This window comes from Thamnophis sirtalis, unplaced genomic scaffold (genome assembly GCF_051295495.1).
Source record: "Thamnophis sirtalis isolate CommonGarterSnake01/CBP01778 unplaced genomic scaffold, rThaSir2_p1.2 scaffold_4, whole genome shotgun sequence".
In the NCBI taxonomy this organism is placed as follows: domain Eukaryota; kingdom Metazoa; phylum Chordata; class Lepidosauria; order Squamata; family Natricidae; genus Thamnophis; species Thamnophis sirtalis.
In genome coordinates this window covers 25,494,588-25,508,678 of record NW_028261384.1, presented here as the reverse complement: position 1 = coordinate 25,508,678, position 14,091 = coordinate 25,494,588, and the positions used below count along the sequence as shown (strand labels likewise).

General features: G+C 38.7%; 1 protein-coding gene across 4 annotated transcripts in view; it reads left to right on the top strand.

The window, feature by feature from the left end:
• ADAM22 (ADAM metallopeptidase domain 22) overlaps positions 1-13,833 on the top strand; it is a 154,305-nt gene extending 140,472 nt beyond the window's left edge. For 3 of the 4 annotated variants that reach the window (XM_087712635.1, XM_087712636.1, XM_087712634.1), the window contains 2 exons: positions 11,190-11,313; positions 12,855-13,833. In XM_087712635.1, the coding sequence (XP_087568761.1) occupies positions 11,190-11,313; positions 12,855-12,875 (145 nt within the window). In that variant the 3' untranslated portion in view covers positions 12,876-13,833. Of the gene's footprint in view, positions 1-1,461; positions 1,549-11,189; positions 11,314-12,854 lie in introns of all 4 variants that reach the window. The other variant, XM_087712637.1, reaches the window with a different exon arrangement.
• Positions 13,834-14,091: the final 258 nt, after the last annotated feature.

The window sequence follows — 14,091 nt, the reverse complement described above, 5'->3', positions numbered from 1 at the left end:
GATAAGCACCTTGTCCCTGTTAATTTTAAATTTCAACTCACATGAGTTCCAGGTATCACTGTAAAAAGCAAGAAACCATGAAATTTCTAATCCAAGGTACTTAAATAACATTAAATTGCCTTTTTCTGTCCTAATTTTTATGAAATGCTCCTGTACAATTAGTTAATTGCACATTGAAAAAGCAGTTAGGTCCTAAGTGGATGTTTTAACTTTCTAACATGTTGCATATGATAGTGATCAGCAGCCTATTTTGTCTACATTCAATTTATGCACAAATTGCCTAGCTTTTTCACGCCTCTACAGCAGAGTTCATGCTTACCTCTTATGTAGGGGTAGCTTGTATACAACAGAAGACTATTCCAAATGAATAATCCTATTGATTTCAGAAGGATTCATTTGATAAATCAGTGAACATAGGATTGTAGTCTGTCTAAATTATTGTATTGTTATTTAGTATCTTTTTGGGATACTAAGATATATGCCCTTACTTAGTAGTCCAAAATATGGGCTCCATATTTATGATGTATTAATTAAATGTCTAGCAACAATTAGTACATATAGCAGTTTACCAGATGGAAATCACCTATTTTCTTAAACTTTTCCATAGATTTTTCTTCAGTGACATAGAAAAAATAAAATATTTGGAATGTCTAGTTATGTAGATTATTGTTCGAGAACAGCTGTCATATAATCCAGGAAAAATGATGCTTAAGGAGGAATTATAAGATTGGATCAGTCAAAGGATCCATATTTGGCAAATCAATAAGATTTCCTCTTGCTTCCTACAATAATTTTATTCCTAGAAATAATATAAGGAAAAAGACACACACACAAATGCATATGCACATGCATACACATACCCACACCCACACGTACTGTCAACAAAACAAGATCAAGGCTTCTTCCTGAATCTGATTTGTAAATATCCAGGTACTTATACTACTTTTCTATGACACCAAATTAATAATCATTTGTTATACTCATAGAGGTCAAATTTATGGCTTTGAAATAACATGATTAGCCTGTTTAGGAAAATGCCTATAGAGCTACCAATAATATTCACCTTGGAAGGATTTATAGAATTTTCATGTTATGCTGTTGTGATGCACTGCTTCCTATTCTGGCTACTTGTGATTCATTTTTCTCCACTCCCTCAGAGCACTAAGTAACATTAAAATCGGCTTCTTATGAGTTCTTCTTTCAATTATAAAAAGTGGATAGTCCTTGTGTTGTCATGGTTTTTACACAAGGACAGATTCATGGCAAGTAAATAGAACATGTAAACTTAAGTTAATTTCTAAATGGGTATATTCTATGGGTCTCTTTGTTTAGCATTTGCACTGAGTTATAGTCCTTCATTACTGAGGGATAAAGGCATCCTTTCTGAGCTTGTGCTGTGTGTTCTCAGATATTTCTCTATTCTTCTTCTGCTTTCTTTGTTCCTTCCATTGCTTTTTGCAGGTATTTAAACCCATGGTTCAAAAGAGAATATAATGTAGCTAAGTGGGTAGAAGATGTGAATAAAAACACTGAAGGACCCTACTTTAGGTATTTTGTGAATTCATTCTCTCTACTCTTTAAGAACAGCTTAAGCATACACCAGATATTATGTGGCCCTTCTCTTGTATGTTCCAATACAAGTAATTTCTTTTAAGGTGTCAAGGGCTCTTTGTTCATTGCTGCCTTATGGGGGCTTCATTGTGCAATTACAATTCTTTTCTGTATGCCTTAATGAAACCTTTTGAAAATGATGCTCACGGTGCTTGCATTCTCATCACCATCTTTAGCTTTCAGCAGCTTCCTCTTTATTTAATGCCAAATAATATTTTAAGGGCATGATCAGAATCTTCAACTAATCAAGTAGCATTGGTAGTTTAAAATGAGTGCATTGGAGCCAATAACTTTACTTACAATGTGCTTTCGGTGCAATTATATGCCCTTACATTTAGGGGTCAATTCCACTTGCAATAAACAAACCCAATGTTTGAGAAGACATATTTAGAACATTATCTTGTAGAAAAGAAAAATGTTCTAAATTGCAACTGTGAGCAGAATTTTATCTTAATGCTTAAATTGAAATACAGGTAGTCCTTTCTTAACAACCATTTGTTCTAAACAACTTCAAATTACAACTAGCACTGAACAAATGGTATTTAACACTTGAAAATTATGCCTACTGTAGTGGTCTCACAGTAATGTGATCAAAATTTGGCCACTTGGCTGTCCACTTAACAACTGTAGAGTGCACCAACTCCCTCCATCCACTTAACACCCCCCCATCTCTACCCTTTATGCTGTTCTGCACAGTGGTACCCCTTGGTACCACTGTGCAGAACACAGAGCCAAGGTAGCACAGTGGTTAAATGCAGCACTGCAGGCTACTTCAGCTGACTGCAGTTCTGCAGTTCAGCTGTTCAAATCTCACCGGCTCAAGGTTGACTCAGCCTTCCATCCTTCCGAGGTGGGTAAAATGAGGACCCAGATTGTTGTTGGGGGCAATATGCTGACTCTGTAAACCGCTTAGAGAGGGCTGAAAGCCCTATGAAGCGGTATATAAGTCTAACTGCTATTGCTATTGCTATTGCTATTGGTAGCAGCCACACTAAGGCTGAAATAGAGGTCTGGTCTTCAACAGATGTAATCGCCTACCATTGTCCCAGACCTTTATTTCAAGTCCTGGGTTGCAGCCAGCCACCCCAGTGTCACAATACAAGTCCCCAGCTCTGCAGGTCCTGTGTCACCAGCTAACTTTCCCATCTTCCTCCCACGGCTGCTGAGGCATGCTCTAAGTGAGGCAGCTGCTAGCCAAACCAGTCCTCAAGACTACTACTGCTGTTCCTGCAATGGTTTTGAAAGCCTTTTGAGGTCTTCCAAAACATTGAGAAAAAGCTGAGTCTGCCGTTCTCCAAATAGCGCACCATTCTTGCAATGCTTTGGAAGGCCTGAGAAGTTTATGCTGTCCTAATAGCTCTAACTTTAACTTTCATGTAACAAAAAGGGGAAGTAGCTTATTTTTCTGCCTATATTTTATTTTGACAGGCTTTGTTTTCTCACAACAGAACCCATATTATTAATTACTTTTATACTAGCATTTGCACATTTAAAAACTAACCATTCCTTTTCTCATCTTCAGTAAATGTTCTATCTAGGTGCACCAATTCATCTATTCACCATATATGTTTTACATAGAATGTGAAAGTATTCATCCCTGTGAAATATGTTTACTTTGATCTTTGATACATTTATTTTTAATCTTTTTCATCATACAAGTTAACATTAACTGCAAATCATCAAGAGTCTTGTCCAACATCTGCGTACAAAAGTGCATTCACAAAAGTGTTCCTAACCGATATACATCTAATGTTGTCACAAGCAGTCCTTTATACATTTATCCATAAATATTATAAACATCTTGGGGACATCATACATTCTTGCTTTATTTCCTGTTCAATATTGAACCATTTGCTGAATATACCTTTATTATTGTGCATGTTTTATTCCTTCATTTACTGTTCTTGTTGCATTCTGCAATCAATTATTATGCCTTGAGGTCCCGAGTAAAAGGAAATACATCTAAATAAACCCCATATTCATGCAAAATATTACATAACACACAATACATTTTCCTTCTCACATTGGTAACAGAGATAATTGTCAGATGCATAAAAGAGACAATTTCCTTAAACTTCATCTGTCTATAGCGCTATGAGGAATTAATATTCAAAACTTTCTTTTTTATTTGTCTGACATCTGATGGCTTTTTTTTATAGTTTCACACAGAATAGATGACATAATAAGTTTTTAGTTGTTGCTTTAATCTATCTTGTTTTTATTTCTTCTTTTAGGTAATAGCTTAACATGAAACACATCTTGGTTTTATGACTGGGATATATGCATAAACGTTACTGAAATCAAACATCTATGAAATGAGAAAGATTGATAACCCTCAAAGAAATAAAATTCCAGAACATGAAAATGAATGCATTTAAAAACAGATGTTATGACCTAAGAAAGATTAGTAGAAAATATAGTAGAAAAGTTAGGGTTTGCCATTAGTTCACTCTTAATCAGTAGATTTCAAGATTAAAAAAAAAAGGCTGAGGTTCTGAGCCCTAGACATTAGTTTGTAAGAATAGAGTCCTTTCTTTTCTCCAATAAATTAGGAAAACAGTTTGATAGGATGAAGTTCCATATTGTGAACTGTCCTAAGTCCCTTAATTTTGGATTTAACCAAATGCAGATTTCCCAATGCAGGAAAAGTGACTTTTCTGAATATAACGGAAGACAATTGTTTTAAGTATCCCTACATTTTGAAAACATGGAAACACTGTGGACTTTACTATTTAGAATTTGCTCATGCAAATGTTTGAAGCTAGAAACCAGAGATGCAGATTTCTCTTCTACAGTCTCTAGCAGCACAATTACCATCATCTTGTCCTAGTCCTCAAGAGATAAGAGCTCCCCCTTGAGGCCAGGAAGGATAAGTATCTATAAGGGGTTCATTAAAAAAATATGGAATAGATTATGTTCTTTTATATATTTTTATATGAAACTAAAGAAGGTGAGATTATTTTTTTGTTTGGGACTGAACTGCAGTTTGATTGATTCCAGACCAAAATGAAAAAAGCCTATGATAGAATATATAAAGTTATCTAATAAGTGTGATAGAAAGAGAACAATAATGCTACCTATTTAGCTGTTCTGGGTAACAGAGGATTATGCAGTATAAAATAAGATTCAGATTATATACTGATTACATACTTATTTTCAGTATTTATTTATTTGATTAATACTGCCTCCCATCTCTCATACATGCTTTACAGAGGTGGGTTTCAAATCCAGGCACTACTGGTTCACGCATGCTTGCGCGCAATGGTTCTGCGCATGCGCAGAAGTGTCCAACCAGGTGGGAGGAACCTCCCACCATCACCACTATTTGTTCGTCCGATCTGGGCCAAACCGGGTGCAACCAACCTCTGATGCTATAATATATGTGGCCTTCAGCACAGCCAAAAAAATACATCCAGGGGGCCCAGACTCAAGCACAGAAGTAGGTCTTCAAGGCCTACAGAAAGTCAGCTGGATTGAAGAAGGGCAATATAAATTCTGGAGGTGAGGGCAGTAACCACTGCAGAAAAAAACATTTTTTTAAAAAAACCCTGCCAGCCAACATTTCTTGGCCAATAGTACCCACAACACATTTTTTTCCTGTTGGATTGGACAGGTAGAAACAATCAGGAAGAGATGGCTCTATAAATAAGCTATTATAGCTTTAAAAAGTGACTGTTGGCACCTTGAATTGCACCTGCAGAGGAACTGGTAGCCAATGCAGCTAACACAGCAATGGTGTCACATGCCATCATTAACACCCTGTGCCACCTCATTCCATATCAACTGAATGCTCCAAATGCATCCAAATGCCTTTCAAGGGCAGCCCAATATAGAGAATACTACAATAGTCCAAATAGGCTGTTGCAAGAACATAAAAGTCTGTGAGTAAAACCCCCTAGTCTATGAATAATGACCAATGATGCTCAACACAAATTTTTAAAAATCTGCCTTTGGCACCACTGCCCTTGCTCTTTCAGCAAGAGCCGTGAGTCCAAAGGTACTCCCAGACTGTGCATTAGTTCTATCTGAGACAGTGCCGCCTCATCCAAAAGCAAAGATGGAAGATCCTCATGACCGGGTGCTCCTAAAACCCAAAGTCACCCACTTGGGATATATTGAATTTTTTGGTAGGTCCCCATATCCACTAAGCCAATGATGGTGAACCCTTTTTCCCTTGGGTGCCGAAAGAATGTCTGTGCGTGCTATTGTGCGCGCATGCATACCCACACCAATAATTTAATGCCCCCTGCACTGTGTCCCCTGCACATGTGCAGGTGACCACCCCTGCTGCCTGGGGAGGGCGAAAATGGCCTTCCCAACCTCCCCAGAGGCTGAAAATCTCCTCCCAGAGCTTCTGTGCAAGCCCTGTACTTATCTGCTATCATGTAGAGGCTCCCAGGAAGGGAAGAGCAGTGTGGGCAGGCCAACCAAAAATCAGCTGGGCAGTGTGTGCATGATCATTGAAACCCCCAAAGAGATCAGGAAGAGGATGAATGCACCATCCTCACGCTGGTCCCGCCAGAGATAATTAAAGAGTGTGATTAATTTAACCTTGGTGCCAAAAGTAAGCCTCTGGGTGAAAGAGTTCTAGATAACCAACATCCCTTGAAGTTGAGAACAATCACTATCTTCCCTAAAAGGGAAAATATTGGAAAACTGGATGAAAATTCTCCCAAATGACCAGTTCCAACAATGGCCCTTTGAAGAAAAGATGGTGGATCCCCCTTGTCACTTCAAGAAAAATTAACCACTGCTGCACCCACTTGACTCCCTCCCAAGCCTTGATCATCCTGGAGGGACATGGATCTAATTTAGTGCCGACAGTCACAAGAAACCTTTCCAAATCCCCCGGCCCAATAAAACCAAAATCCCTACAGATAACAGAGATAAGCCCATCACCTCCATAGGATTTGCTTCAAGATCAGAATCTAACTTTGAATGGATCTGATCAATTTTATCTGTCAAATGTCTGGCATATTGTTCACAATGGTTTTGCAAGTGAAACCAGAGCCACTCCCTCCCAGAAGGACTGTATTCATCCAAAACAAGATCTTTGGACCTTGGGTGCACGGGTGCAATAAGGATGTAAAAATACATTTTCCTCCCTTACTGCCACAAGATAAGCCTCCCATATCACTCATGTTTGATCAGATTTACTCCTTATCATTTGCTGTAGGTATCTTCTTTTCCACTTTATATCCCTTTGTTCCTCCATAAATTAGGGAAAGTTCTGGGTCTGATCTAATCCAGAGTCAGGCTGTCATCTCATTCTAACCAGCTACTAAGGCTTTGGTCAGATCATGAAAAAGGTCCTATGGGACAATCCAAATGGGTTTGTTAATAATCTAGGGTGAATTGATTTAATAGATCCAGCTCCTCCATTGGAGTGGAGTATATGCACCCATAGGTTATCTAAAGAATGATGGTTGACCATGAGACAGAGAAACAAAGTCATTCACCCAAATCCAGATTATATCAGATTGATAGAAGAATCAGTCAGGCATACAACTGTTATATAACTTTATGGACATTGAATGATTTGGGAGATGGCAAAGTTGTCATTGTGACCATGAATTCACAAGCTACCTCTAACCCTACACCAAGAATAGGCAGATTGAAGCCCCCAAGACCAAAAGCATATCCAGGAAATCAATGAGTTCAGTAGAGAGATTGCTACACAGCTGGATGGTTGATATACTGTATGTTCTTATAGGAACAAGAACTGGGGATGAATTGTTGAACAAGTAAGTTTAAACGTAGTAGGTTATTGGAAATATTAGCATATTTCCAACTGGAATAATCAGTTGTAACCTCTGTAGTGGCCTAAAATTACCTCCAGAGCAATTTGTTTAGGAAATGGCATTATTTCAAGTATAATGTCATTTTTTGCAAGATGCTTTGTGTGTGCATATATGATGCAGTAGTGGATAAGACCAATACAATGTTTTTCAGAAGTGCTAAACTTCAGATCTTAGAGCAGTTCTGGAAATTCAAAGCATTTGAAGGGTAATTGTTTAGGGAGGAACTAGACTGGGTTGATGAACTATGTCTGTGGGCAAATTTATTAATTGAGCTCTTTACTTATTAACCTTTCTCTCTGAGTTATGCTGATTTCTCCCATCTAACTCTAACTCTAATGAAGCATAACCAAACTAGAGAATTTAGCGTCTGCAATAAATCTTGCTATACCTTAAACAATGCCTTTTTCCTTCAGATATGGTGCATTCAGTTAATGCTAGTCAATATTAAGTCAGTGCTCCAGAACAATAGATACTTTAATACAATTGTATAAATATGTAAAAATAGTTCCAAAGGAAAGCAGTTACATGATTGCAGGATTCATAGTGCCTAAATCAGGGATAGTTAGTTTTATGCTTTTATGTTGTTATTTTGAAATGTAGCTCTCATGGTCCTTTATTTTAATCACTTTAGCAGGCTTAGTTGCAAATTCAAGTCTACCTAGAGGCATCATATTGCTGATCTTTGAAGTAAACTAATTGCATGTTTACAGAAGTGCTTTGTTTACCTTCATGAAAAATAAATGGTCCACAGTGAAATAATCATCAACTTCTTCTTTTATTGTTTCTCTGTTGAAGCAACCATTGAAGATGGTTTTTTTGAGTTGGTAGAGAGATCTATGCCTAAATAGGTTCTGAGATGCTTGCAAGAGATCCCAACAAATGGATAGCACAGCTGTATGAATTAATAATAAAACAAAAGTCCTATCTGAGGTTCACCTGCTTGTCAGATGTTTTGTATTTGAGGAAGAATTAGATAGAATGCATTTGATACTTCATCCAAGTGGCACGAGATCAGCTGAGTTTCTGTTTTTTTTCCCATGGTAATAATTTTGTTTTATTTTGAAAGAAAAAAAGTATCAACAGCCATGAAATTATACCACAAGTACCAAAACAGTACTGTAACTTAATAGTTGTATTTATGAGCTTATTATAGTTTTTTTCAACCTGACTGCTTCCTCACGTGGAAGGGTTGCAATTCTAGATATAATGTGGGCTGGAAATTCGTAGCTCTCACACATTGGATGGGCATTAATTTGAGAATGGCTGAGAATTATAGGAGAACTACAATACAGGTTTAAATTTTCTTACATATAATAAAAATGCAGGATTTCCTAGGATTCCCTTCCAGTATTACTGATGTGAAGGCTCCTGTTCCTGCTCTGACATCTTTACAAACAATTGCATTTCTACTAACGTCAGAAGAGCAACACGGCACCTATGAAATTCAGCTGCTTGTAAAGATGGCCTAATGTCAGAGCAACTGTTTATACCTAGAAGTTTCATAGGGTCATGATAGCTAGCTTTGGTGATATTTGATCATGTGGACTCTCTCCGAGGAAGAATCCCCATGTCATAAAACAGAGTTCTTTTATAAATTATTGCACCCAGTAAATAGAAGTAGGATCTTTTAGACCTGGAATTCAAAAGTATGATCCCATACTTGTTTTAGCGTACTTAAGGACTGGTGCAGAAATAATATTTGCCCAGAGATCTGGTTCCTTTGATTCTGAGATCAATCACTCCTGGCCTTATGAGTAAAAGTGAAAAGCTTTTTATTGACTTGGAAAAAAACAGAATGCCTTACATGTGACGCAAATGTTGACTTGCTACTGCTTATCTGACCCACCTTGTTTAGAAATGCTGATAACTCAGTCCATTTGTCTACTCTCTCCTCCGTCCCACCCTCATGCCCTCAGATACCATGGTTGGCTGGAACCACAGTATATTAAATTATGCTTGCATGTGTATTGATTGAGCACCATTCTAACTTTTATACTGCATGCCTCTGTCTATGTTTTTGTTTTGTATACATGATGATAAATGGATCTTCTCTGTTGATTCTAAACTTGAGCTGCAACTCTGTGCATATAGAGTTTGGAAATGTGAAATGAGAGCTGGACTTTTAAAACATGGTGCTTAAGAACTGGGCTAGTTAATTATCTCTCACTTGTTCCTAACCAGGAACTGTCCTAATGCATTGGAGTGTATCATGATTCTCAGCTAACAGGGATTTATCAACTGGGAGTTATAATCCAAAATATATGGAAATTGCCTAGTTTTAAAAGTCTTGAGGTACATTGATGTAGGTACAGGTAGTCCTTGACTTAGGAGCAGTCATTTAGTGACTGCTCAAAGTTAAGATCTACCTGAAAAAGGGGACTTAAAACCCAAAGTTCTTACACTCACCCCTTGCCCTCCCAGCTACTTGACTGCACTTTGGGTGTTTTGCAACACAGCCATATTTACAGCTGTTGGCAGCATTCTGCAGTCACATGACTGTGTTTTACAATGGTTTTGTTGAAAACTCAGTGCTTCTTTTTGGGGCGGGGGGGGGAACCATGCCCATTGCGATCAACGGGTTCACTTAACAAATACTGCAAAAAATTAAAATCAGGTCAATCAGACTATGACCCATTTTATGATTGTTATAACTTACGACCATAATGGGCAAGCTGCATTATGGTTGTAAAACAAGGACTACCTGTACACAATGTTATCAGTATAAATTGGATTGGTGTAGATCACAAGTGGAAAACCTGCAGCCTAAATACCTAAGTCTTCTCTTTGCAGCTTTTGAAATCCCTTGACCATGGCTGATGCAAGCCAAGTGCATTGCTTCCTGTCCTTTTGAAATGGGAAACAAAATATTGCTGTAGAAGTGCTAAAACAAATAAGTTTGTTTTGCCCTATTCATAATGTGGCTCCACCTTTTTTAGATCTGTTAACACCCTCTCAAATGTTGAATGAGGCACTAAGCCACTAGAAGGTTGCCTATCCCTAATATCAATGATCTCTTCAGTACTTTTATTTGTATTTTCTCAAGCAACTCCAAAACATCTAAAAGCAACCATTTTATTGCATGGAATAATAACTTTTACTAGGGTTTCAAAACATGTTTCCCCAATCTGGTGTCTCCTAGTGGAAACAGTGGCCATAATCACAGTGGCCATAATCATAAGACACTGGCCACGATCATAGCCAATGTGGGAACTCCAGTATCAAGTTGCCAAAGGCTGCTTAGAAGATAGACCATATACTGTATGTATATATACATGGCTTCAGAAAATCCATATTGATTGTCCCATAAGTTAGACAAGTATTATTTTCTTTAGCCAAGTGAAAAAATACTTACTTGAAGCCATCCGATGTAAGCCAAAGTGTGAGGCAAAATCATTTATAGTTGCACTTCTTAACAACAACACAAACTAACATTGGCTTGTTTTGCTTTCATTTCTGTAAATGATGACAGCATAAAATTTTCTCCTTATCATTTGATTGCAAAAATGGTAAGAAATTACATCAGCTTCGTGTTGCTTCATAGCTGAGAAAGGGCATGGTCCACTTTTCCAGAGTTCGGACTAATATGAACCAAATGTCCTCAAGAAATGTGTTAGAGACAGTGCTTGGAAACTGCTTCCCTAAATGAAGGCTTGGACACCTTTAGTTCTCCTTGTAGAATGAAATGATTTAACTGAGATTCTTAGCAAAGCTTTCAGACAGTTGCAGTTTCGGTTGTCCCATGACATTTTGTGCCTCTTTTCTGTCTCTGTCCTCCAGGACTCTTTCCCCTGCAAAGTCCCCATCATCATCTACTGGCTCCATTGCTTCCAGCAGAAAGTATCCATATCCCATGCCTCCACTGCCTGATGAGGAGAAGAAGGCACACAGAGCTAGTGCCAGGGTATGCTTGACTTCTTCTTTGGTTTTTTTTTTCTTCTTCTTTGGCTATCTGGGCACAGGTAAGAGATATTTAGTCCGTGATTGGGCTGAAATTGAAACCTGGATCAGCTGAGTATTTTAAAAATAGAAAAGCAGGAATGGGCAAGCAGAGACCCACAGTCACTGCACTCAGTGGTAGGATTCAAATAATTTAACAACCGGTTCTCTGCCCTAATGACCAGCTGGGTAGGTGGGGCTCGGTGGTCATGTGACTGGGTGGGCATGATCAACTCAAAATCATTCACGTCGATGGGCGCTTCGCCTTAACTGGAGAGGCAGTTTCTGTAAGGGTAATAAATATTAGGCTAGAATATCACAGCACCAGAATGTTTCATTCGTGCCTTCCTTATAGGATTAGCCCTGCAAAGTAGAAAAAAACAACAACCGATTCTCCCGAATAGGTGCGAACTGGCTGAATCCCACCACCGACTGCACTCTTTTAGAAAAAAGTTAGAACATCAGACACTTAATCATTCCTACTAAAAATAGGATCACCTTGTTTTTATTGATGCAGAGAGTGGTTGATCAAAAAGAGATGATTCTGACCCACTGCATTACTTAGTGTTCCCCACCAGTGAAGTGCGGTGAGGGCGGCGGCGGCAGCGGCTGCTTTAAGTGCTCCCTTGTCTCACAGCTGGGGCCGCTCCAGGCTGCCGGCCGCTGACACGTGCTCCTGCAAGAGCCTCTGGGCAGCGCCAGGAGGCCGCAGAGAAGCTTCGCTCCGCTTCTCACCCAGCCTTCCCCCAGAGGCGATCCGGGACTTCCAGCGGCGGAGCTGGAGAAGCAGGCCGGGGCAGCGAGCGGCAGCATCGGGGATGGTGGGGCACTTTGCATCGCGGGAGCCGCCAAGCACCCAGGTCTGCAGCAAAGAGGCAGCCTCCTCCTTCTCGCCCACTCCTCTCTCCTCTGAAGCACGCCCCGCCCAACGTAAGCGTGCTCAAGAAGACACGATTGGCTGCTTCCAAATCAGGAGGTGGGAGAATTAGTGCTCTTTTCCATCTGAACTTCTTTGCCTTTTAACTCTTTATTAACTTTTAGAAGGCGAAAAATTCCTTATGGAAAAGAGGCCCCGAGTTCTCTCGCCTCCTGCTTTGGTTAACACTAAGCAGACACCAAGCCACTGTGAGCTGGAATCTGGTAGCAACTATCTTGGCTTTAATTATTTAAAAAAATATATTTAAATTTCTTTCTTTTTCCTGAGGAGACTGGTGAGGCTCCACCTCCCTTGCCTCTAGTGACTGCACGTCCCTGTTCCCCACCATTGGCAACATACTTTTACAGGCATATTTGGGGGTATTGTCAAACAAGAAAGCAAAACTAAATCCCATTTCTGTAGAAACTGTTTTTGGTGGTGCATTTCCATCTGTCTGGGAAACGACAGGGGCCTCAATTCCACTATACTGAAAGCTTTCAAACTGGTGCAGGCTTTCCTCTTGCATAAGGAACAAATAGAAACTAGTGTCCTACAATTAGGCATTCTTTTTTCTTCTTTTTCTTTTACAGCTATGGGAGACATCCATTTAAGTATTTAGCTTTCACCTGAGCTGTCACCAGAACTATTTACTTCAAATTTTATATAAATTCAGCATCACTGAATCACTGAACATTCATCTGCTCAGCAGACAACTTGATGGAGCAAAGATACAGATACTCACAGGATAAGCGAGTTCTCCCGTTGAAGGAAGACACTGATTTTCTACAGCTGATTCAAGTTTTGTGAATTACAAATAAAGATATTAACCTGGTATAGACAGAACTGAACATGCTAAGATACTGTGCATGATGTCAGATATTATATAGACATTCAGATACTGCTTTTGAAATCCCAATGGTGTTTTTTCCTGGTCTAACATGTCCCCAAATATCTAAAAGAGAGTGATTCAGAATTTGGTACATAATCATTTATGCTGTGTGCATGAACCTCTGTTTGCCACTATCCATGTGTAAGGGGTTACTCATTTTACTGTAGTAGAGTTAGCATGCAGGAATAAGATGTTTTTTCCACAGCTGGGTTCTAAAGAGACAAAATATTTTGACAACAGCTTCAACAAGAAAACTGTTTTTTTTAATCTGTTACAATTACATTCTCAGTAAAAAAAAAAAAGCTATTTGTAGACAGTTGTGAAATATGAGCACTGTAGTTAGGTTTTTGCCTGAAGAGCGTGCTATAAAACTTAAGAGTCAAGTTAGATATTTCATGGCAGGTTCATGAATATAGCTTAGCTGCATGCAAAGGTCTCAGGTTCAATTTCATCTACCAATAGAAACAAAATAATTTGTTGAAAAACCAGGAAAGCACTAATAGCCTCTGTTTGATAATAGTAAGATAGATGGACCAATAGCCTAGTTGGATATAAGGTATGTATGATATCTGGCATTAAAGAAACAGCACTGCAGGAGGAAAAGTTGGCAATTATAGTGCTTTGTTTTTAACCCCTCCCCCAAAAAACTGATTTCCTATAAAAATTACCAAGGCCTTTTATCTCATTCGTCAAAATGCCATTCAGAATTAAACTTTGCATTATGTTCTAAAAAGAACTGGAACAAAGGATCTAGCATGTGTCTAAAATTTTGAGAACACATATTTTTTTCCTCTTCCCATTAAAATCAATTGAATAAATCTGGATCCAAATGGAAACCATTTTTATCTGTTTGGAGCATCAGCCATTAATGTGAAGTTGGTCAAAATGTTGTATCTGCTGTTACATATTAAATACCTACTTTTTCAAATCTACTCATC